Raw genomic sequence first — 26,566 nt, forward strand, 5'->3', positions numbered from 1 at the left:
TCTTATGGAACCTTATTCTTCTGCATGAATGATTAATTGATATCACCACACACACACTCACTCATTGAGTATCATTCACATCACACCTCCATACATGCAGAGACTCTTCCTTGATAAGATCGCCAAGTCCTTTTTAACAACCTGGAATGAGAAACAGACTTTGTAGAGGACCTGCTGAACACCTTAAACCTGTTATCTGGTCTGTTCTGAACTAGAGATGAGTGTAACATGCTCGCAGATGAACCAATGGGCATGTCAAGCAAGGCCTTGTGTACCTGCTAATCTATGATGAGAATCAATCCAGAGTGTAGGCGTTGAGAGAATAAATCCATCAACAAATAACTGAATCATGTGAGTGAAACCTCCCTTTCTATTTTCAGAGAGGGATTTCTTCCTGGAACATGTTCTTGTTCCATTCCTTAGACATATAGTCAGTGTGATATCAATCAATCAAATGTAAAGGAAGCCCATTTTACATCAGCAGTCGTCAACAAAATGCTTACAAGATACCCAGTGTAAGCAATGCAGAGGCAGAAGCACAGAGGCTGATATGATGGGAGAAATTTGAAAGGGTGTAGCTGTATTTGGAATTGAATTGAGAAATCCCGAAACTGATGCTGTGATGAAATCCTCCCTCAAACTGAGTGAGTGATGTCATGACGTTGGGTTGGGGGTAGTCAAAGACACGACAGTGACGTGTCGAGGCTTGATACTCTTGATTCAAATAGTGATATCTTAAGAGAATGTGTGCTATGAAAAACAGGTAAACACTAAAGGAAGTCAAATAGGTGAATTGAGACATTAAGCCCCGATTTGAAAGCAGCATACCCGTGTGTTTTATTCCTGTGTGTTCTTGCCTGCAAGTTTGATACATTGCTATCTTACAATTATAATACTATAATTTTTACTATACACTGCTTACATTTCATCCACATGTTAGATTGGCTGTCTCCAATCTCGCTACTGTGGACCTCACAAAATTGTCTTTATTGGCAGTCAGTCTGAGTTGATGTTGGATTTCTGGATCTCACTCCCATTCATTCCTTCCTGGCAGAGTCCACATAAACCAGCTGTAGTGGTCACACACACACACACATAGACGCACACACACAGACACAGACACACACACACTCATATACTGCTTATCATTTGATGTTGGAGCATGTCAGTAAGTAACAGTACTACAATATGTGAGAAATGATCATGTTTATAAAACACGGTGTCAGAGAACTGTATAATCACTAGCCTCTCTCACTTGCACATCTACATGAACACACATTGTACACCCTGTTAGCACACAGACTGACTCATGAAGTCTTCCTGTCTCCCACTATAAGACTGCACTGTTCTGGGAAAAAGGAAGCAGGCCTGTGAGTCATAGATATGTTAGCCAAGCCTCATGCCAGTATGTCAATCTCACACTGTTGCCAAATAGTGTGTGGGCCTAATTCATGTGTTATAAAGTCCTTATGTAGATATTCTTCAACTACTACTAGCATATTCCGTGTCCAAGTTTTCATTGGGTGGTAATAAGTCATGCATCATTAATTGATCCAAGTATCCTTGATTTATACAGACGATCCAATTGAAATCGGTCAAATCTATTTCATGTGAGAGGCCTGTTCATATCTGATGTGATGACATCCCATTGCATTCGAAAGGAATAGCATCCCATTATCCCAACAGAAATGTGAACTAAAAATAGAATATACTCACAGACTTACATTGTTCTGTCTGCCTATTCCAGTAAGCGATCTTCTTAACTGCTGTGAGTGATGTGTAATCATTGTTTTTGATTTCCTCAAGAATTTCATCTCATCCTTCAGTCGTGTAACAGAAACTTTGTACCGCGCTCGCACTATGTTTCCTGGTACATTTTCAAAAACAACATCGGCACGAACACGGGCCTGTCGGAGCAAGAACTGAAAAATGCAGATCACAATCCTCTACATCAGGTATTCCCAAACGGGGGTACGCGCAATGCTGTCGGGGGTACGCCAAATAAAAATTTGATTCACATTTAAAAAAAACAAAAGATACAATTTTTTGTAAAAATACAAGTCTTCACATTTTCAAGCTGTCCATTTATATTTTCCAACGGGGCTATACATTTGGGTGAGGTTTTTTGTCACAAAAAAATATAATTTTTGTATAAATTAAAATCTTCACATTTTCAAACAGTCCATTTATATTTTCCAATGGGGCTATACCTTTGGGGATTTTTGTCGCCTGAGTAACCTCCTTTCACTGCCAAAAATTGAATTAAACCATCTAACGTTAGTCTACCTGTCAAATACAGGTAGACTAGTGAAGTAATTAACATCCAATCACATTACCCTTTACTCTCTCGCGGGAATCCGGTTTCTCGAAAATTGATAAATGGTTAAATAAAAGTAAGGCCCGCGTCCATAGAGACACATACCAGCTCTACTGGCAGTACTGCTACTACCAGCAGGACTACACCTGCACCTGTCGATGACACAAGTTGTTCTGCTTCCACGAGCACATCCAATGCTAGCATCAGTAATTCTACATGTGTTGTTAGCCCAGCTAGCATGGACACTGACAGTTGTGAATCTGATGCAGCCGAAGAGCTACTGCCCCCTTACCCGGGAAAGCACCGAACAACAGACAGGGACGTTGGACCATCAAAGAGGCGTAAATATGATGAGAACTACATTGATTTGGGGTTCACTTATATTGGGAGTAGTGCTTTTCCTCAGCCACAGTGTGTTACATGAGCAAAAGTATAATCTCACAACTCGATGAAACCTTCACTCTTGCGCAGACATTTAGAAACAAAACATGCCAATTTTAAAAATAAGCCACGGGAGTTTTTTGAGCGAGAATTCAAATCAAAATCAAATGTATTTATAAAGCCCTTCTTACATCAGCTGATATATCAAAGTGCTGTACAGAAACCCAGCCTAAAACCCCAAACAGCAAGCAATGCAGGTGTAGAAGCACGGTGGCTAGGAAAAACTCCCCAGAAAGGCCAAAACCTAGGAAGAAACCAAGAGAGGAACCAGGCTATGAGGGGTAGCCAGTCCTCTTCTGGCTGTGCCGGGTGGAGATTATAACAGAATAAGGCCAAGATGTTCAAATGTTCATAAATGACCAGCATGGTCAAATAATAGTAATCACAGTGAACAGGTCAGGGTTCCATAGCCGCAAATTAAGAGACTTTTGAGTAGTAAGACATGTATAAAAGCAACAGATGCCATTAATAAGAAGGGGCTGGAAGAGTCTTATATGGTGAGCTACCGAGTGGCTAAGACAGGCAAGCCCCATACTATTGTGGATGACATAATTATTCCTGCTGCCACTGATATGGCTTGGACAATGCTGGGGGAAAAGGCCAAAAAAAACTATACAGACAATGCCTTCATCAAACAACGCTGCTTCATGGCGCATCATTGACATAGCAGGATATGTTTTGAAACAATTACTGCTTCGCATACAAGCCAATGAATTCTATGCGTTACAGCTGGATGAGTGAACAGACGTGGCGGGCCTGGCACAGCTCCTGGTATATGTCTGTTACGTTTATGGGGGGTCAATTAAGGAAGACATCCTCTTCTGCAAGCCACTGGAAACCAAGACAACAGGAGATTATATTTTTAAAGTACTGGACAGCTTTGTGACATCAAATGGACTTTGGTGGTTAAGATGTGTTGGTATCTGTACTGATGGTGCAAAAGCCATGACAGGGAGACATAGTGGAGTGGTTACATACGTGTAAGCAGTTGCTCTCGACGCCACTTGGGTACATTGCAGCATCCACCGAGAGGCTCTTGCTGCCAAAGGAATGCCTGACAGCTTGAAATACGTTTTGGACACTACAGTGAAAATGGTTAACTTTGTTAAAGCAAGGCCCCTGAACTCTTGTGTATTTTCTGCACTATGCAATGATATGGGCAGCAATCTTGTAACGCTTTTACAACATACAGAAGTGCGCTGGTTATCAAGGGGCAAAGTATTGACACGTTTTTTTTAAATTGAGAGACAAGCTTAACGTTTTCTTTATTGACCATAGTTTTCACTTGTCTGACCGCTTGCATGATGACGAGTTTCTCACATGACTGGCCTATCTGGGTGTACCTATGTGAGTGGATTCTCAGCCCTCACTAGCATGAAAACTAAATACAGACACAGACTGTGTGGAAAATGATTTAAGACTGAGACTCTCTCCAATACAACCCAACATTGCAGAGTTATGTGCATCCTTTCAAGCACACGCTTCTCATTAACCTGTGATAAGTTTTTCACAATTTTCGATGAACAAATAACGTTTTATATGTAAGATGGCTAAATAAATAGCAAAATTATTGATTATTATTATTTGTGCCCTGGTCCTATAAGAGCTCTTTGTCACTTCCCACGATCCGGGTTGTGACAAAAACTCACACTCATTCTTATGTTTAATAAATGTATCGTATAGTGTGTGTGGCAGGCTTACAATGATGTCAAAAAACAACATTTGAGAGTGCGCTGACCCTGGTGCTAGAGGGGGTACGCAGCTGGAGGTTGAATGTTTGAAGGGGTACGGGACTATATAAAGTTTGGGAACCACTGCTCTACGTGACTCACCTACTGAAGGAAACTCTTAACAACAGCCAAAACAACAGTACCCCAAAGGTACACTGAGTGTACAAAACATTAGGAACACCTTCCTAATATTGAGTTGCACCCCCTTTTGCCCTCAGAACAGCCTCAATTCGTCGAGGCATGGACTCTACATGGTGTTGAAAGCTTTTCCACAGGGATGCTGGCCCATGTTGATGTCAATGCTTCCCACAGTTGTGTCAAGTTACCTGGATGTCCTTTGGGTGGTGGACCGTTCTTGATACACAAGGGAAACTGTTGAGCGTGAAAAACCCAGCAGCGTTGCAGTTCTTGACACACTCCAACCGGTGCGCCTAGCACCTACTACCATACCACATTCAAAGGCACTTAAATATTTTGTCTTGCCAATTCAGCCTCTGAACAGTGGTGTAAAGTGCTTAAGTAAAAATACTTTAAAGTACTACATAAGTGTTTTTTGGGGGGGAAGAGATTTTCGATGTACCGATTCCCTGGCACATGGTTTATGAACTGGTAAACAAAACAACACTTGATGCAACACTTTGAGTTTTTCAATTGAAATGATTACACAAAATTCTTGCCACCAACAGAATGCTATATGGGGCAAACAACAATCTCACCTCTATAAATTTTGCTGCGAAGAGACAGAATCACTAGATCATTTATTCTGGTATTGCCCCTATATAGCTTGTTTCTGGTCACGGTAAAAAAGGAATGGTAAAAAAATCACAACATTCACTTAAAATGAACCGTACAATTAGCAATGTTGGGCAATTTGGAAAGCCATAGTCAGTCAATACATAATATAATAATATTTGTAGGATAGGTTTCATCGTTTGATACTATACGATTAGAAAGGTACAAAAATGTCTAAAACATCACAGCACATTTGAAAAAGATATAGCATATGGAAACCAAACACGGGTGGTCAATGGCGATAGGGAAGATGGGCTGAGAATGGCTGAGGGGTGGGATTAAAGAGTTTATGTTTGGTAATGTATTATTATTATGTGATTGCTTTATATAAAAGTATGCAAAATGTGTATGTATAATGTCTACTGTATGTAAAATGTATGTACAGTATATGTAGCAGAAAAGATATGTGTCATCTGAAGAGGGGGGGTGGTGGATGGGTTCATATTTGTTTATATACAGTTGAAGTCGGAAGTTTACACACACCTTAGCCAAATACATTTAAACTCAGTTTTCACAATTCCTGACATTTAATCCTTGTGAAAAAAAAAATGTCAGTCAGGATCACCACTTTATTTTAAGAATGTTAAATGTCAGAATAATAGTAGAGAGAATGACTTATTTCAGCTTTAATTTCTTTCACCACATTCCCAGTGGGTCAGAAGTTTGCATACACTCAATTAGTATTTGGTAGCATTGCCTTTAAATTCTTTAACTTGGGTAAAACGTTTCAGGTAGCCTTCCACAAGCTTCCCACAATAAGTTGGGTGGATTTTGGCCCATTCCTCCTGACAGAGCTGGTGTAACTGAGTCAGGTTTGTAGGCCTCCTTGCTTGAACATGCTTTTTCAGTTCTGCCCACAACTTTGGAAGTATGCTTGGGGTCATTGTTCATTTGGAAGACCCATTTGCGACCAAGCTTTAACTTCCTGACTGATGTCTTGAGATGTTGCTTCAACATATCCACATAATTTTCCTGGCTCATGATGCCATCTATTTTGTGAAGTGCACCAGTCCCTCTTGCAGCAAAGCACCCCCACAACATGATGCTGTCACCCCCGTGCTTCACGGTTGGGATGGTGTTCTTCGGCTTGCAAGCCTCCCCCTACTTTCTTTGGTTCCGTCCAGCCCCTTTTCCCCATATTACCGTGTGACGGAATAAATTCCTTGTAAACGGTACCACTCTATCTGCCTTTGTCATCCTTACTCGCACCTACAGTCCATACCTCTTTCACTTCACGGAGATTTGAGTTGTAGCAGGGTGTTGCGTTCCCTCTTCATAGAGGCGTGCGCAACACAGCAGCACTTGTAGTCTGGCACTGAATTATATTTATTTTAAGTTTTGCTGGGCAAATTTAAGGTCAAATTATTTTCCACAGACATATACAGTACATTTACATAAAATACCAAACCAACCAACAAACCCATCACCCAGACTAAGGCTCTGTCCCAAATCGCACTATATATTAAAGTTTTAAGTTAATGGAATTGTAAGGACTGTCGTTCTCCTCATCCTCGGACGAGGAGAGGAGAGAAGGATCATCAGACCAAAATGCAGCATTAGGGAAATAAGCCATCTCTTTATTTGTAACGACGATGGCAACACGAAAAACAAAACACTTTCAAAAATACAAAACAAGAAAACGACGTAGACGAAACCTAAACATAAACTTACATAACTCAACGTAACACTTACGGACAGGAAACAGACTACATCAAAATAAACGAACGAACAACCGAACAGTCCCGTATGGTGCAAAACATAACACAGATACGGAAGACAATCACCCACAAACAAACAGTGAGAACACCCTACCTAAATATGACTCTTAATTAGAGGAGAACGCAAAACACCTGCCTCTAATTAAGAGCCATACCAGGCAACCAAAACCAACATAGAAACAGAAAACATAGACTGCCCACCCAAAACACACGCCCTGACCATAAACACATACAAAAACAACATAAAACAGGTCAGGACCGTTACAGGAATTGACTTGGGTGTAAATCTCTCTCTCCTATAACAGAGATGGTGATGAACTTCCTGTGTTCCCTCTACTCCTCTAAGGCCATGAACTGCAGCTGGCTCCCAGCCAATCAGGCCTCAGAAGACCACCAGCTCTACTACGGGTGAAAACTATTCTATTTCCTGCTCCTCCACCACTCAAGGGCCAATACAAGGCTATTTGTGGATGAGTGTTCATATTAAACAAGATATAAATTGTGAAGAGAGTCTTCTGTTGGCAGTTTTTTCTGTTGTTCTATGGCCCTTAGTTGTATCTGACTTTGTGGCCTGACCAAGAAAAACGTGGCCCTATTTAAAGGCTATAACCATGACCCAGAGTTTTTCCTGATTAAGTCGTGTGTGAAATATTAAGAACTATAACTATGACAACAGCTATACAATGTCAGTCCTCTCGTTTCTGATGTTTCAGGTACAATGATAAATCATTGAGTACTGTGACTAAGGTATCAATATGCAGTGAGTATCTGTATAGTGCTAGTCAGAGGACAGGATGCCACCTGAAAAAAGACTTCTGAAACCCACCTTAGTGGTGGGTCCTAAAGACCATAGTAGCAATAGAACTCTGACCAGGAGGACTGTTGTGTTTTAACCCTTGGCCTACAATGGTCGCGCCCTGAGGAAATCTAATTAACATAACCCAAAATTCCCCATAAAAATGTGTCTGTTAAGGCTAGAGATATGTGTATTATTGAAAAAAAATATTATTGAAAGCTGAGACTCTCATAAAAACGATGAGACTCCCACAAACACAAGACTCACAAGACTCTTCTGAAGGTCCCCTGTACCAGTTTTAAAAAATTATGGAAGTATATATAGAGATAGTTTAGTGCCTAAAAGGGGTGCGTCACTTGAGTGGGTTGAGTCTCTGACGTGATCTTTCTGTCCGGGTTGGCGCCCCCCTATGATTCGTGCCGCGGGGGAGATCTTCGTGGGCTATACTCTGCCTTGTCTCAGGGTAGTAAGTTGGTGGTTGAAGATATCCCTCTAGGGGTGTGGGGGCTGTGCTTTGGCAAAGTGAGTGGGGTTATATCCTGCCTGGTTGGCCCTGTCCGGGGGTATAGTCGGACGGGGCCACAGTGTCTCCCGACCCCTCCTGTCTCAGCCTCCAGTAATTATGCTGCAATAGTTTGTGTCGGGGGGCTAGGGTCATTCTGTTATATCTGGAGTATTTCTCCTGTCTTATCTGGTGTCCTGTGTGAATTTAAGTATGCTGCCTCTAATTCTCTCTTTCTTCTCCTAGGGACCTGAGCCCTAGGACCATGTCTCAGGACTACCTGGCCTGATGACTCCTTGCTGTCCCCAGTCCACCTTGTTGTGCTGCTGCTCCAGTTTCAACTGTTCTGCCTGCGACTATGGAACTCTGACCTGTTCACCGGACCTGCTACCTTGTCCCGGACCTGCTGTTTTCCACTCTCTCTCTCTACCGCACCTGCTGTCTCTAACTCTGAATGATTGGCTATGAAAAGCCAACTGACATTTACTCCTGAGGTGCTGACCTGTTGCACCCTCTACAACCACTGTGATTATTATTATTTGACCCTGCTCGTCATCTATGAAAGTTTGAACATCTTGGCCATGTACTGTTATTATCTCCACCTGGCACAGCCAGAAGAGGACTGGCCACCCCTCAGAGCATGGTTCCTCTCTAGGTTTCTTCCTAGGTTCCTGGCTTTCTAGGGAGTTTTTCCTAGCCACCATGCTTCTACATCTGCATTGCTTGCTGTTTGGGGTTTTAGGCTGGGTTTCTATATAGCACTTTGTGACATCGGCTGATGTAAAAAGGGATTTATAAATACATTTGATTGATTAAAATAAAGGGATAACTACATGTAAAAAAAAAAAAAATACAGTTTCCTGATCTTCAGAACAAACTTCCTTTACATTTTTTTGTTTTACTATCTGTTGTTCCACGTCGTGAATCTGTTATTCAATGCATTTCTATTGGCTGACAGCAGTAACGCTAAATTCAATCATACCTGATACAATGTTGTCAATCATCATAATCTATCCAGTATGGAACCTTATGAAAAAGAATGTCCAATTGGGATGTTATGATGCAACCGCGGTGCAATGTAGCTGGGGCTACTTAAGATTCTGGTACAGACGCTGAGTGCTGTCGATGCTGTCCACTTGTGCATTCATTTCCACCCATCCGTGCATGGTGTGATGGTTGATAAAAATGTGAACGAATTACGCAAAAATAATGATAAAGTAACAGAAGATTACAGACAGTTTACTTGATTGAGCGTGTTTTATTCTGCGCGGATTCATCAAAATAATAAAATCCCTGTTAGTATTTCGTTTACAGAAAAGTAGGATGATATAACGACGCAAACTATATCTACCATTCCACAGTTATTTGGCTATTGCCTTTCAAGCTCCTTATTGCACAACGCCTTTTATTAAAGCCTAAATGAAATGCATGTTGACCGCATCGCCATTTTGGCTCTGGAGAGAAGCTCGAGTGTGCGAATTCCATTGAAGAGACCACGTACAGCGCCCTCTACTGCTCTTTTTCATAGAGCCAAAATGTCTAAGAAGAGTGGTCCTGATGCTGCAGGGATGCTGAAACCGTCGACATAGAAGGATGTGAGTATCTAAACGGTGCCGGAATCATATTTATTGGCGCAGTCTCTGTGGCGCAATGGAATAGCGCGCTGGACTTCTAATCCAGAGGCTCCGGGTTCGAGTCCCGGCAGAGATGGGTCACCTCTGGGTGCCAAATGGCAGACCTGCGGATTTTTTATTACAGAAATGGTATGATGTAATTAATGCTGTCCAGTAATAAACTGCAGCCACCTTTTCATTCAATGCATCCTTCTAAATGTTCTGAATATAACACTGCACTTCACTACATCTCTACACCCCATGATATTTAGGCTATACTTGTATTTATCACATAGCCTAACCATAATAATAATTTATAATATCAAATAAAAAAAGATTTATTACAAAAAAAAGATTTACGTGATAGAATAGCATATTCGACCACTTATTGAGCAATACAATATCAAGGTAATTATAAAACAGAAATTCTTGCTAGGCCTTTATTATTAAAAAAATTCAGGCTAGGCTACAATAGACAGATGTATTTCACCGCACAAACAATCCATTCCAATATAGTTTTTCTCAAGTAGTTCCTCTGAGTAATGGCTGAAAATGAATCACTTATTTAGTAAAAATACATCAATGCCAGTCTAGTGAATAGGCTATACATGCAATAACGGTCCAACAGCAGAACAATTTAATGATGACAATACCTGGAATCCTAATTATAGTGGCTATATGTTTCAGCGAATACATTTGGGTAACGTAATGTGTTGTTTCTACGAGGTGCATCCTTGTGTAGGTATTTGAATAGTTTATCCAGTTGTTTGGAAGTAATTATTGAGTCAGTCCACTTGAGGGCGCTCCAACACCGCGTTGTAGCCTAGGCTGATGCAAAGACGAGAGAGATGGATATGAGAGCAGCCTACAGCCCACTATACAGGCGCAATGGGGACATTGAAAACTACATGTATGTATAGCCTATGTATCTGGCTATAATAGGCTATATAGCCTCTACTTCATCATTACTTTGAGAGAAAGAAACATACTTCTGGGGCAGAACTTGGTTTTGCCACGCGGAATGTTTGCAGAATGATTCAACTAAATCAGCACTCCATTACCATGACATGTCATTAGATCTGTAACCTATGACTCAATCTCTCTTAAATAGACAAACACAGAGATAATGGCAAAAATCCAACAAACATTATGGACAAATTCGTGTAGTTTTTCTCTGGTGACAAAAACATGAAAATATAATAGAGGTATCACTATCATCTACTGCGAGATTCAGACTAGAAAGAGGAGGGGTGTGTGCTGTGGTGCTGACGTACGTGAGAGGAGAGAGCGAGAGAGAAAGGAATGCGCCGCTAATGAGAAAACGGACCGTCGCCGAGCACGCAAGAGCAGACGGCAAAAAGGAGAGAGGAGGAAAAAACGGATAAATGATCTAAACCGTAAAAAAAAGAGTAGAAAGGGGTGGTGGATAACGACGAAAATCGTCACATATATTCACTGGAAGGATTACAATTGCCCGATAGTGGTGAATAAAATCCAACGGGGTTTTTTGATGCTGTCCTCACGGAGAATTGAGCTAACGGGCTTGCTGGTCTTCTGAACGATGCATAGGCTTCTGCTCCTGAGTTTGGCGTTGAGTTTTCACCGTGGTAAGATAAGGGTTTCCCCTGTTACCTTCCCTAATAAACGACACACTGTTTCATGTTGTCGAACAATACCGAGGCTTGTTAAACTTGATGAGGGGGAAAGTTGCTCTAGATTCGTTTCAGTTGTGTGCTTGTGTGTGTGTGTGTGCGCGCGCGTGTGTGTTTATGTGAGAGAGCGATAGAAGTAGATGCTCTTTTCTGCGTGTATGGCCTCGAGTTTGTCATTATATGCGGGGCAGTGTGAATGGTAGGCTATTCCACAGTGTGTGTGTGTCTAACATGATCATGGCCTGATTGGTGCGAAAACCTAGTATCCACCATATGACCTTAGTCCTGTGCATACAATAGCCTATTGCCTTTTTCAAATAGGATGTTAGGCAGAAATGACGTGATTCGAATGACAGTGCACGTCTAAAATGATTGACCAAAGGTGCTTGATATTGGAATTTGGGAACGGCTTGTGTCAACCATTCAAACGTTGCTTGCCATTTTTTATTGGTGCCTGAGATAGAAATGTAGCCTAATAACACGCACGCACACATGCACGCGCGCACACACCAAGGCCATTGTAGACGGTCTCCAGCTTGCCATGCGTAGCTGCCGCTGTAGCCTGCTCTGCTCGTGCGCGTGACACAAAGATTGGAATGGGGACTTTTTTTCGCCATGTATTTCATTTCGAATCGAGGTATGGCCAGCATAGCTTCAAGTATAATACCCCCAATGTCATCTAGATGACATATCTTTAATACATGCGCATTGACAGGTATAATAGCATATTGTTATAACGTAGTTGCTAGGAGACATGTGCTCAAGGGGAACGTGATTTCTTAGGCTACCTGTTAGATTACAGCATCTTCCTTGTGCTCGCGCAAGGCACAAGGCAACCCTCCCTTTTCATTGTCTACCTTGTTGTGCGTGACAGTCAGAGAGTGCGTGTACTGTGAATGTGCGGGCACGCGCAGGTACTGACCAGCCTAGCACTTTATCGTAGGTAAGGGGCGTGTTTGTAAGGTCTATATAGGATGATGTCATCCATGTAGCCTATGTCTCTTTTTAGATCACTATAGGCTAGCGCAACTCTTTTGTCCTTTACTCAACGTCCATACACAGTATTAGTATACTAGTATAACTATACACTGAATGCTAAATGTTAGTATTGTATCACCTTTTCACTGCCTAATCCTGTAAAACAACTGACAGATGGCCTATAGGGTGGCAGCTATAAACAGTAATCGTTATGAATAGTCATTACACACTACAAAACATACTAATACATCTCATTCACACATGGAACGAAGCTGAAGCATGCACTCACTCACTCACTCACTCACTCACTCACTCACTCACTCACTCACTCACTCACTCACTCACTCACACACACACTAAATACAATGGAACCCCTTCAACCCAAAACAACATGCAAATTCTTGTTGTTTTTCTGCAGGTAGCCCTCCTCGGCTCCCTGACAGCAGTTTTCTTTCTCGTAAATCCATCAGTGCACATGAGTGGTTCTGCGACAAGCTACACACACACACACACACACACACACACACACACACACACACACACACACACACACGTGTTAGTTACGTGGCTGTAAACTATGTGTCACACACTGTGCTCATTATGGCAATGGTACAATGTCACAATTTTATCATTCATGTGTAGGCTATACTCTTCCAGCTGCCTGTCCAAAACACTGCTATCAAAACACTTGAAGATCAAAACTATTCTACATTTCTAGTTTTCTTAACAGGCACTTCATATGGTATGAGATGTAAATGTATGTCCTGTTTCCCATTCGACTGCAAAGACTCTTTATAATCCCTGAAAATGCAATTGTTGTTAGTAGCCTACACCTGGTAATCTTGCGACATTGCAACTTGGTGTTGCTAATGTACCTACCTAGACTGCTATAACAAAGGCCTCAGTGCAGGTGCAACATTTGTCGGCCTCTGTCCTTAAGGAACAATGCCACAACTACTTAATGTATACACTAGACTGGCATTGTTTTGTCGTTTCTGAATTTCAGATATTTAAGTATCACCAACTGCTGTCCACACATAGGAAACAGAGACGAATACTGCATTGAATGGATAAGATAGTAAAAGTGAATATGGATAATATGGTTTGAAAGGGAATGATGAGGTTATGTACCCCAATTAATTGGATAGGTGGAGGGAGGATGAGGTCATGATTAACGTTTTGCCAAAAAATGGGTGTATCAGAAACAAGGGAGGGTTTCGTCAGACACACACACACACACACACACACACACACACACTACCGACCAAAGAACCCAACCCAGTCTCATGAGCTCCATGTTCTATTTCAACGTTGTTTTGTAAATATTGCTCAAAAAAACATTTAAATGGAACATGTAGCTCATGAGACTGTGTAGTTTAGTGTCACATGTGGATCTATTCATAATGTGGATGTATTAATGAGATATTTTACTATACTCACAATTCCATAATGTAATCAAGCAATACTTAGCATTTTTTTTCACATTAGTTATGGCTATGCTACAGTGTAACGTTCAATGTCAACACAATGTGACTTGACGCTTTAAAACTAATTTTGACACATATTGTAATGAACACGAGGGGAGGCAGAGAGCTGGATTCAAGCGCAGGGCGCAGCAGGTGTTTATGGCAAAGGACCACAGGAGGAAGGAGGTAGCTGGGTCCAGGGGCAGGCAGAAGGTCATACACAGGGGGTCCAAAAGGGCAACAGTACAGGCAGGGAAAAGGCTAGTAACGTAGTCCGGGAGATCAGGCAATAGGTAGATATTGAGAAATCCGATAGGCTAAAGTACAGGCAGGGAATAGGCAAAAGGCATCATTAGTGATGGGGTGCAAAGAACTGAACTAAATAGTGTGTGATAATGACCTCCAGGTGCGTGAACAGGTGATTAGAATTCAGGTGATTAGGATCTGGAGAGTGAGCTGCGTTCAGGGGATCTAGGTGTTTGAGAGTGTGAGCTGGAAAGTGGGGTGGAAAGTGAGCTGCGTTCGGGGGATCTAGGTGTTTGAGAGTGTGAGTTGGAAGCAGACGTTACACATAATAGTAGGGCTGTCCTATTGTTTATTGTAAAGGTACAAAAACAGACTATGAAACTTGCTAGAAAACTACAAATTAGATTACGCTTATTGAGGCTCATTGTTTATCATGTATAGTATAATCTATGAAATAATCAAAACTTATGTGTGTAATAAATCATATTACATTATAGCCTTATGTAGCAGCTCAAAATGACAGCAAGCCGTCCAGGCCTATAGCAATAGACGTTAAAGACTCTACTAAAGCTATTTGACTGGGCTAACCAATGGAGTTTTTAAAACCACAAAGCGAGAGAGAAGGGGAAAGAGAGAGGGAGAGAAAGAGAAAGAGGGCGAGAGAAAGAAAGAGAGAGAGGGAAAGAGAGAGAGAGAGAGAGAAAGAGAGAGAGAGAGAGAGAGAGGAATAGAAGAGAGAGAGAGAGATGGAGCGAAAGAGCAATTTTGGGGTGGGGGAGGGGTGGTAAAAAGTTGTGTTTGGGGGGGGTTGTGGCAATAGTGGGGAGGGTTGTCTGGTGGGCAGGTGGGTGAAGTCGAGGGGGCCCAGATCAAGACCGATTAGAGTTTTTATTCGGGGGGTGGTTGTAGTGGGGGATGAAAAGAAAGAAAGCGGGGGAGAGAGAGAGGCAGGGATAGGGAGGGAGAGGGAGGAGGAGGGGTTGGGACCAGGGGGAGAGAAAGGGATGATTACTCAAGCCTGACTGGCTGCTCTGTAGGGACAGTTGGCCACACACACACACACACACACACACACACACACACACACACACACACACACACACACACACACACACACACACACACACACACACACACACACACACACACACACACCTCAGTGACATAGAATATGGAAGAGAGAGTTCAAAGTATAATTTTTTAACCCACATCTGAGGCCTCTCTCTCCTTCCCTGAGCTCTGGGGCCTTGGAAGATGCCTCTGCACATGCCTTGGCTTAGACTAGAATTAATTGGCATTAATCACTGTTGAAACTTCTCTTCTTCTCCCTCTTTTTTTCAGTTTTATTTTTCTCCCTCCCTCAGTTTTTCTCTTTCCCTTCTCTCTGTCCCTCCATTTATCCTCCTTCTTTCTGCTAGCTAAGCTCAATTCTCCCCCCTCTCTCTCTCTAATAAGTTCCAGATGTGGTTCTTGCATTCCTTTAGTCAGTGGAAAGGAGAGGAGAAAAAAGGAGAGGGGGAGGGGTCAGAAGAAGAAGCACATGAATTAAAAGGGCACATGATGAAGGAAGAGTACAGCCACCCTGTACACACACACAGACCTGCAACCGCATACATATACACACACACACACACACACACACACACACACACACACACACACACACACACACACACACACACACACACACACACACATACACACATACACACATACACACACACACACACACACACACATGATGGGATTCACTACTGTCGTTGGGCTGTGTTCTTCTCCCTCAAAAGTTTTGGGACATTCCCCCTCCCCCTCTTCGCCCACTGTCCCCTTCTCCTCCACCCTTCTTCCCTCCATCCCCTATCCCTCTATTCCACCCTCCTCCCCCTGTAGGAATGTGGCCGCCGGGTGATGATGTCATTTGATTTCTCGCTCTCGGAGTTTCTCCTCAAGAAGGGTAGGGAGATTTGTGTCGCTCCATCCGTCTCTCTCTCCCTACGATAACAACATTACAGCTAGCCATCTAACTAAGCGTACAGTTATGGCCCTGGTCTACACTGCTAGCCATACAGCCATTTAGCCTGCAGTAAAAATGGGAAAATATTTAGTTAACGGGTTCAACATTTTTTTTTTTTTACCCTAATAGTTTTTTTTAATGTTGGTTGGAAGGATATGGCTACATGCAGCTCATTTACATCAATTCCATAGTGGTGTAAGTTGAGCCTTTTTTTACATTCAGCATCACTCTGTCAAGGGAAATACAGTATTCTTTCTAACAAAGACATCTACATATATTTCAGGATGTTGTGCGTCCCTGTAAATAATCAGAATTCATGTGAACATTACAGTTTTGAAAATACAGCTTGTCCCAAAAAAGTGGTCTCTTGGTACGTTGAGCCGGCGGGACAGGGTAAATTAAGCCGCCTACGATTTTTTTTCTGTACAGAATTAAATATTACCACTGCCTTTTTAAAAACCATGTCTATCTTTACTTCCCAAACACAGTTCAAAACAGTCACAGTCACTTATTTGGAAATCACTGTGGTGAATTATTGATTCATAACGATATTGATTTTGCTAGCTAATTCAGAGTACGAAACAAAATATCCCTAGATCGAGGACCTAGGTCACTACAAAACTCCACTTTGATAATTCTGTATAGCGTAGCCCTTGATCAGGGTTAGAAGCGGCCTGACATTGTTAGTCGATGGTAGTCACCCTTGGTTACCTTTAAAGTATTCTTTGTCATTCATTTGCATGCTCGTTTCAGAAAGGACGGGCTGGATTATTTTGAAGAGGGGAGTTGTGAAAAGCCCAGCATATTCATGTCGTCTCATAATGTGTCAGACACTTTGACCATGAATTATCATATTACCCTGCACTGCTCCAAGGGGTTGTCATGGCCACTGTGTGTCTATCATTGTGTCAGTGGTCCTCACTGGCTGTAGCCATGGTAACAATGTCTGTAATGGTGGTTCAATACAAATAAAGCACTTGAGATGTGAAATATGTGAGATTAGCCCAAGAGAAGAGGACAAAGAGAAAACGCACACATACACACAGAGCGACAAACGGACAGACAGACAGAGGGAGAAAGAGAGAGCGTATAAATTATTCTCTTCCCTTCATTTCCAAATAAATATGTTTCTATAGCAACCATTTTACCAGGGGCTGTAATGATAGAGGGAGTGAGAAATAAAGAGCGGGAACAAGGAAAATACATAAGAGAGGAGAGGTGGAGAGGTAGAGACGGAACATGTAAAGAGATAGAGGTAGAGCAATGGGAGGGAGGGCGTGATTATTTCTGAGTATGTGCCACTTGACAGACAAAGGAAAGAAAGGAATGGAACCGGGGGTACATGGTGACAAAGGGACAGGGAAAGGGGGGGAGTACGCGAGGGTACATGGTGACAAAGGGACAGGGAAAGGGGGGGAGCACACAAGGGTAAATGGTGACAAAGGGACAGGGAAGGGGGGGGGAGCACGCGAGGGTACATGGTGACAAAGGGACAAGGAAAGGGGGGAGCACGCGAGGGTACATGGTGACAAAATGACAAGGAAAGGGGGGAGCACGCGAGGGTACATGGTGACAAAGGGACAGGGAAGGGGGGGGAGGGGGGGAAGCACGCGAGGGTACATGGTGACAAATGGGCAGGGAAAGGGGGGGAAGCACGCGAGGGTACATGTTGACAAAGGGACGGGGAAAGGGGGGGGCACGCGAGGGTACATGGTGACAAAGGGACAAGGAAAGGGGGGAGCACGCAAGGGTACATGGTGACAAAGGGGACAGGGAAGGGGGGGGGGGGGAGCACGCGAGGGTACATGGTGACAAATGGACAGGGAAAGAGAGGGAAGGAACCGGGGGTACATGGTGACAAAGAGACAGAGAAAGGGGGGAAAGGAACCGAGGGTACATGGGGACAAAGGGGGGAAAAGAACCAAGGGTACATGGTGACAAAGAGACAGGGAAAGAGAGGGAAGGAACCGGGGGTACATGGTGACAAAGAGAGAGAGAAAGAGAGGGAAGGAACCGGGGGTACATGGTGACAAAGAGAGAGAGAAAGAGAGGGAAGGAACCGGGGGTACATGGTGACAAAGAGACAGAGAAAAGGGGGAAAGGAACCGAGGGTACATGGTGACAAAGGGGGGAAAGGAACCAAGGGTACATGGGGACAAAGGGACAGGGAAAGAGAGGGGTCTAGGAGTATTGTCAAGGGGAGGATAGAGAGGGAAGATGACAGAGGAGGGGAAAAATGGGCTCAATGCATCAGACAAAGAAAGGAGTTTCCCCTCTTTCTCTTTCTCCTTTTCTTCCCCCTGTTCCTTCTCCACCTCTAGCCAGTCACCTTCATTTGTTGAAGGGCAACATGGTCCCTTTTTCCCTCCCTCTATCTTTATGCCATATAACAGTATTGCCATGGTGATACTCTGTAGGTTATACCCAGTCTAGTCTACCATACTGGCATGCGGTTATTGGCAGTTAGACTCAGGTGGTGTCGGGCAGCAACAGTGGCACTCCTGACTTTGTCATTGTGCCCTTACCCGTAAACCGATCCTCATCTTCATTGCAGTTTTGTCATCCATCCATCTCCTTGTTTTGCCATTTCGGTATTTCAGATATTTAAGTATCACCAACCGCTGTCCACACATAGGAAACAGAGACAAATACCACATTGAATAGATAAGATAGTAAAAGTGAATATGGATAATATGGTCTGAAAGGGAATAGAGAGAGCGAGAAAGAGACAGTGAGATGGACAATTAATTGGATAGGTGGAGGGAGGATGAGGTCATGATTAACGATTTGCAGAAAATGGTTGTATCAGAAACAAGGGAGGGTTTCGACAGACATACACACACACCCTCATGCATGCACACACACATACACAAAAACACTTTTTTTGGGCAGTTACTTTAGACGTCAGCTGTTGCTATGGTGACGCAAGTCTGTGATCCAACGACAGAGCAGGATTGGCTAAACTGGAGAGAGGAAGAGAGGGGGAGAGAGGGACTGAGGGAGAGCGGGACTGAGAGGGAGAGAGGGACTGAGAGGCAGAGGGACTGAGAGGGAGAGCGGGACTGAGAGGGAGAGGGAGAGCGGGACTGAGAGGCAGAGGGACTGAGAGGGAGAGCGGGACTGAGACGGAGAGCGGGATTGAGAGGGAGAGGGACTGAGAGGGAGAGCGGGACTGAGAGGGAGAGCGGGACAGAGGGAAAGAGGGAGGAATACAGGGATAGATAGGCAGATAGAGATCATTAGATTGATTGACAGATCCATACAAATGTGATTTTATCAAATGTTATTGCTTGAACAGGATTAATAGCATGCACTCAATTAATTCAGGCACATCCGACAAAGCCCTGACGTCATGGCATCATGTTGTAGCCTTTTGTTTGCTTGGGAGACAGGAAAACTTTGAATTCCCCAAAAAAGATTTTTAGGTTGATCGCGTACGTGTGGTGAGATAGGTAGGGGCAGAACATCCTATCTAGGAATTAAAGGCGCATGTATTTTGTCTCGATGGTGTTCTTATTAGCACGGGGGCTGGGATTAGGCCTACTGTGATAGAAGACAAAGCACCACATTTCGCACAGAGCGAAGGCAAATCTGTAACATGTTATGTTGTTGTTAAGATTATGGGATTGTGAGGCACAAGAGGTGTTAATTGTAGGTCTCCGTGCTATTTGGCTGTGTGGTCGGGCTTTGGTGTGTCAAGTGTGGCTATGTTGACAGCAGGGCTTGGTTTATCTTAGTGTCTGTGTGGATAGAGTTTGGTGACCATGATGTCTCTATCCGGCCACATCATCACCAGCCAATGTGGTCAATGTTTTGTTTGACCGTGTGTGTCCTATTTCTATGTGGTCACCGGTCAGGGTTTGACTGTGTGTGTGTGTGTGTGTGTGTGAAGACATGGTATAGGATGTTGTCATCTGTCTGTGTGGCAAAGGTTTGGCCATATATGTATTTGCGCGTGTGTGCGATTGTGCGCGTGTGTGTTCATGCGTGCGTCTTTGTTTCATTAGGGCTCTGCGTGTGTGTGTGTGTGTGTGTGTGTGTGTGTGTGTGTGTGTGTGTGTGTGTGTGTGTGTGTGTGTGTGTGTGTGTGTGTGTGTGTGTGTGTGTGTGCGCACTTGGTCAGGGTACTTTGTGACCATGTCTTTGTGCGGTCAGGGTACTCGGAGTCTCTCGATGGCATCTGGGGATCACTGACTCAAGGAAATCAGGACACTCTAAATTTGTCACTGCAGCATAACCCACATAATAAAAAAATACATGAGCTTCCTCTCTTTCTCTCTCTCTCTTTCTCTACTCTCTTTGTCTAGCTTTTTCACGTGTTTTCTCCTGCTCAGACACTCACATTTTGAAGAATGATATGAGCAAGTAGTATGGAAATACACAGAGAAGAGGCCTACAAAAAGACCATACAGATTTGGGCGAGGATCTGTATTTTTTGTTGTTGTACAACTAATGTAAGCATTATCCGGGAAGCTGCTGTGTGCTCTCCTTGTCAAGCTATTGAAATAGCCTGACATCCCTGTTGTCCCAGTGTGTAGTCTGCATTCCCACTGTGGATCTTGTTTGTGGTTTTAAATGACCGTGAAGGGAATGCCTTGTCCAGTGGTGTTTTTGGTAGCGAGAGTGATGCCTTGCCTGCTCTGGGGCTGTTTGGTCCTTAGTTGTTGTTGGAACATAGCATTACGGCCTCATCTCAGTGGTCAGAGGAGGTTAACAGTAGAGGTCGACCAATTATGATTTTTCAACGCCGATACCGATATCGATTATTGGAGGGCCAAAAAAAGCCGATTTCGTTTAAATCGGCCGATTTTTATTTATTTATTTGTAATAATGACAATTACAACAATACTGAATGAACACTTATTTTAACTTAATATAATACATCAATAAAATCAATTTAGCCTCTTACTTTTGGAGAAGAAAGTAAAAGTGCAATATGTGCCATGTAAAAAAGCTAACGTTTAAGTTCCTTGCTCAGAACATGAGAACATATGAAAGCTGGTTGTTCCTTTTAACATGAGTCTTCAATATTCCCAGGTAAGAAGTTTTAGGTTGTAGTTATTACAGGAATTATAGGACTATTTCTCTCTATACGATTTGTATTTCATATACCTTTGACTATTGGATGTTCTTATAGGCACTTTAGTATTGCCAGCGTAATAGTATAGCTTCTATCCCTCTCCTCGCCTCTACCTGGGCTCGAACCAGGAACACATCGACAACAGCCACCCTCGAAGCAGCGTTACCCATGCAGAGCAAGGAGAACAACTACTCCAAGTCTCAGAGCGAGTGACGTTTGAAACGCTATTAGCGCGCACCCCGCTCACTAGCTAGCCATTTCACATTGGTTACACCAGCCTAATCTCGAGAGTTGATAGGCTTGAAGTCATAAACAGCGCAATGCTTGAAGCATTGCGAAGAGCTGCTGGCAAAACGCACGAAAGTGCTGTTTGAATGAATGATTACGAGCCTGCTGGTGCCTACCATCGCTCAGTCAGACTGCTCTATCAAATCATAGACTTAATTATAACATAATAACACACAGAAATACGAGCCTTAGGTCATTAATATGGTCGAATTCGGAAACTATCATCTCAAAAACAAAACGTTTATTCTTTCAGTGAAATACGGAACCGTTCCGTATTTTATCTAACGGGTGGCATCCATAAGTCTAAATATTCCTGTTACATTGCACAGGCGGCCCAAACTGTTGCATATACTCTGACTCTGCGTGCAATGAACGCAAGAGAAGTGACACAATTTCACCTGGTTAATATTGCCTGCTAACCTGGATTTCTTTTAGCTCAATATGCAGGTTTAAAAATATATACTTCTGTGTATTGATTTTAAGAAAGACATTGATGTTTATGGTTAGGTACACGTTGGAGCAACGACAGTCCTTTTCCGCGAATGTGCACCGCATCGATTATATGCAACGCAGGACACGCTAGATAAACTAGTAATATCATCAACCATGTATAGTTATAACTAGTGATTAGGATTGATTGATTGTTTTTTATAAGATAAGTTCACTGCTAGCTAGCAACTTACCTTGGCTTCTTACTGCATTCGCGTAACAGGCGGGCTCCTCGTGAGGCAGGTGGTTAGAGCGTTGGACTAGTTAACCATAAGGTTGCGAGATTGAATCCCTGAGCTGACAAGGTAAAAATCTGTCGTTCTGCCCCTGAACAAGGCAGTTAACCCACCGTTCCTAGGCCGTCATTGAAAATAAGAATGTGTTCTTAACTGACTTGCCTAGTTAAATAAAGGTGTAATAATATTTTTTTTAAATAAAATAAAATCGGCGTCCAAAATTACCGAAATCCAATTGTTATGAAAACTTGAAATCGGCCCTAATTAATCGGCCATTCCGATTAATCGGTCGACCTCTAGTTAACAGATTAGATAGCGTATCTAGTGAGCTACGTTGATTTTATCTGACTGGGTAGGAGCCCTAATTTAGAAGTCTTCGTGGTCATCGCACAGCTTATATTTGGACTAATGGTGGATCACATTGATATTGTCACTTTGGGAGCGGTATTTTCTTTAACGTGGTGTGCCACAGGGCTCAATTCTAGGACCACTGATCTTTTCTATTTTCTGTGATTGACTTGTAGTAGGCCTATGCTAGATATACAAATGCAGATAGTATCTATCTACATTATGTTTTATGTTCTCTTTGGAAAAATGTACGTTCTGTTTCTGTCTAAAGGCTTTTCTATTATTGACTGGGACATTATTTATACATGGCTGTGTTTTTCATGATATCAGGCATATTGTAGGCTACCTCCTTAAATCACACAAATTCAGTCAGGTTGGGGGGGTTAGAGTATGTCCACACGTGAGAAAGAGAAAGATAGGGAGGGAGTTAGAGAGAGAGACTTGGGGTTGTGGGGGGGGGGGGGGGGAGCAGGCATATGCCAGTTGTTAAGAAAGTGAGAGAGATGGGGACCTACAGAGGAAAGCTGGAGGGTTCAGAGAGAGAGAGGGAGGAGAAGTAAGAGAGAGAGGGAACGGGTGAGAGAGAGAGAGAGAAATAGCCAAGCTAGAGGGCTGATATTTAATATGATAAATGGGTTGTGACAGTGTGGCTCTAAACCCCCTCCAACCACTAGAGAAGGAGGACGACCACGGAAATAGACAACAGTATGGCTGGGCCTACCGAGTGGCGCAGCATCTAAAGCACTGGATCGCAGTGCCTGAGGCGCCACTACAGACCCGGGTTCGTTCCCAGGCTGTGTCACAACCGGCCATTACCGCGAGTCCCATAGGGCGGCGCACGATTGGCCCAGCGTTAGGCGAGGTTTTGGCCGCGAGGGGCTTGACTTGGCTCATCGCGACTCCTTGTGGGGGGCCGGGTGCCTGCAAGCTGACTTCGGTCGTCAGTTGAACAGTGTTTCCTCCGACACATTGGTGCAGCTGGCTTCCGGGTTAAGTGGGCAGGTGTTAAGGAGCGCGGTTTGGCGGGTCATGTTTCGGATGACGCATGACTCGACCTTCGCCTCTCCCGAGCCCGTTGGGGAGTTGGAGCGATGAGACAAGATCGTAATTGGATTGCATTTGGATATCACAAAATTGGGGAGAAAAAGGGGGTAAAGTACAAAAAAAATTAATTAAATTGAAAGCAGTACGGGAAAAGGACATATAGAACATGATGTGTGTATACAGTACATTCAGAGAGAGCGAGAGTGAGAGGGTGAGAAGGGAAGAGAGAGAAACAGCACCAAAAAGTGAGACATAAGTGCGACCTCATAAGTGCGACCTCATAAGTGCGACCTCATTATTACATTTTTTAAGAAGAAAGCGGTATAAAAACATTTCATATACAACATATTTATACATGTATAACAGCTATCCACGTTCAGAGAGCGAGAGAGAGAGAAACAACACAAATAAATGGGAGAAATGCGACTTTAATTGTCATTCTTTCATTGTTTACTAGGACACGTAGCAACAACATTATAGTGTAGACAAGAGAAAGAAAACAAATCCAACTTGAATTCCCTCATCGTTTAACGGCCTTCGTCTTGATGAGCTGCTTATTTACTGTGTGTTGTGTACTGTGGAACAAAAGCTTTTTCATATTGGACAAGCAGTCACAACACTTCGTCAGATGAATACGGCGCGGTTTTATACTGCAGAAAGAACTGTGGTGGCTCTCAACTGAGAGCTGGAACAGCCCTGTAGAGTAGAGACAATGACATGTACTGTAGTTAGACGCGAGATAGAGAGAGAGATGGAAGAGAAGACAAAGATAGAAAGAGAGGTTTAAGAAAAGGGAAGCCATGAGGGACTGGGAGACGGGGGTAAGACCCAGTGGGTTATATCTTAAGGGTGTGATCTCCCTCTCCTCTCCTCTCCTCTCCTCTCCTCTCCTCTCCTCTCCTTCCTTTCCTCTCCTCTCCTCTCCTCTCCTCCTGACTCACAACCTCTCTCTCTCCCTCCATTGTTCAATTATTTTTCTCACTTTTCCCTCAATCCCTTTCCATCTTTCTTTATCTTAATGCACTCCCTCAACATCTCCAACGTGTTATCTTCGTCTTCTGTTGAAGGAGAAAGAGATACGATATCAAACACACCATCTGAAATTGTAGATCATTGTAGATTAAGAAGAATTTAGCTTGTAGGCTGTCTCATCTTACCACAAAAACTCCAATGAGTGAAATGCTCCTCTGGCTTCTACAGTTTATGTATTAATTCTCAGTTTGTGTATCTTGACGCTGTATGTATGTACTGTAGCAACAACACAGCTGTGTATGTAACATTAACACATGATGTTTGTAACCATGTTTATGCACTCTTCTCTCTCTCTCTCTCTCCCCCTCCCTCCTTCTCTTACCCCAGTGTGGACAGCGCGTTTCTCCCAGGAGCCAGCGGACCAGTCGGTTGTGCGGGGCCAGAGGGTGATTCTGTCCTGTGTTGTGTTTAACTACTCAGGCATTGTGCAGTGGACCAAGGATGGACTGGCCCTGGGCATCGGAGAGGACCTCAGGGGTGAGACTAGTACAACTCTAACACCGCCCAAGTCAAAACAAACCCAAAGCCCAACACATGAAACCCAGTCTAGTTGCCTTCCTGAAAAAGCCTCTATGTCTGTCTCCCTGTGTCTGTCTCTCTGTTTGTCTCTCTGTGTTTGTCTCTCTGTGTGTGTCTCTCTGTGTCTGTCTCTCTGTTTGTCTCTCTGTGTCTGTTTCTCTGTGTCTGTCTCTCTGTGTCTGTCTCTCTGTGTCTGTCTCTCTGTGTCTGTCTCTCTGTGTCTGTTTCTCTGTGTCTGTTTCTCTGTGTCTGTCTCTCTGTGTCTGTCTCTCTGTGTCTGTCTCTTTGTGTCTGTCTCTCTGTGTTTGTCTCTCTGTGTCTGTTTCTCTGTGTCTGTTTCTCTGTGTCGGTCTCTCTGTGTCGGTCTCTCTGTGTCGGTTTCACTGTGTCTGTCTCTGTGTATGTCTCTCTGTGTTTGTCTCTCTGTGTTTGTTTCTCTGTGTCTGTTTCTCTGTGTCGGTCTCTCTGTGTCGGTCTCTGTGTCGGTTTCACTGTGTCTGTCTCTCTGTGTATGTCTCTCTGTGTTTGTCTCTGTGTCTGTCTCTCTGTGTCTGTCTCTCTGTGTTTGTCTCTCTGTCTCTGTCTCTCTGTGTCTGTCTCTCTGTGTTTGTCTCTCTGTGTCTGTCTCTCTGTGTTTGTTTCTGTGTTTGTCTCTGTGTCTGTCTCTCTGTGTATGTCTCTCTGTGTTTGTCTCTGTGTTTGTCTCTGTGTCTGTCTCTCTGTGTCTGTCTCTCTGTGTATGTCTCTCTGTGTTTGTCTCTCTGTGTTTGTTTCTCTGTGTCTGTTTCTCTGTGTCGGTCTCTCTGTGTCGGTCTCTCTGTGTCGGTTTCACTGTGTCTGTCTCTCTGTGTATGTCTCTCTGTGTTTGTCTCTGTGTCTGTCTCTCTGTGTCTGTCTCTCTGTGTTTGTCTCTCTGTGTCTGTCTCTCTGTGTTTGTCTCTGTGTTTGTCTCTGTGTCTGTCTCTCTGTGTTTGTCTCTGTGTCTGTCTCTCTGTGTATGTCTCTCTGTGTTTGTCTCTGTGTTTGTCTCTGTGTCGGTTTCACTGTGTCTGTCTCTCTGTGTATGTCTCTCTGTGTTTGTCTCTGTGTTTGTCTCTGTGTCTGTCTCTCATTGTTTGTCTCTCTGTGTCTGTCTCTTTCGTTCTCTCTATGTCTTTCAATCTCAGGCTCTCAATTCAATTCAAAGGGTTTTATTGGCATGGGAAACATATGTTCACGTTGCCAAAGCAAGTGAAATAGATAATAAAATAAACAATCAAAAAGTG

At 43.3% G+C, this 26,566-nt stretch overlaps 1 protein-coding gene and 1 non-coding gene across 3 annotated transcripts in view; both read left to right on the forward strand.

The window, feature by feature from the left end:
* Positions 1 to 9,932: 9,932 nt before the first annotated feature.
* Positions 9,933 to 10,006, forward strand: trnar-ucu (transfer RNA arginine (anticodon UCU)). The gene has a single exon. It is a non-coding gene; the product is annotated as a tRNA-Arg (tRNA).
* Positions 10,007 to 11,198: 1,192 nt separating this feature from the next.
* The window catches only part of LOC129865680 (kin of IRRE-like protein 1), a 39,121-nt gene continuing 23,753 nt past the window's right edge, over positions 11,199 to 26,566 (forward strand). For both annotated transcript variants that reach the window (XM_055938635.1, XM_055938636.1), the window contains exons 1-2: positions 11,199 to 11,516; positions 25,110 to 25,259. In XM_055938635.1, the coding sequence (XP_055794610.1) occupies positions 11,471 to 11,516; positions 25,110 to 25,259 (196 nt within the window). In that variant the 5' untranslated portion in view covers positions 11,199 to 11,470. The remainder of the gene's footprint in view (positions 11,517 to 25,109; positions 25,260 to 26,566) is intronic.

This window comes from Salvelinus fontinalis, chromosome 11 (genome assembly GCF_029448725.1).
Source record: "Salvelinus fontinalis isolate EN_2023a chromosome 11, ASM2944872v1, whole genome shotgun sequence".
Taxonomy (NCBI): Eukaryota; Metazoa; Chordata; class Actinopteri; order Salmoniformes; family Salmonidae; genus Salvelinus; species Salvelinus fontinalis.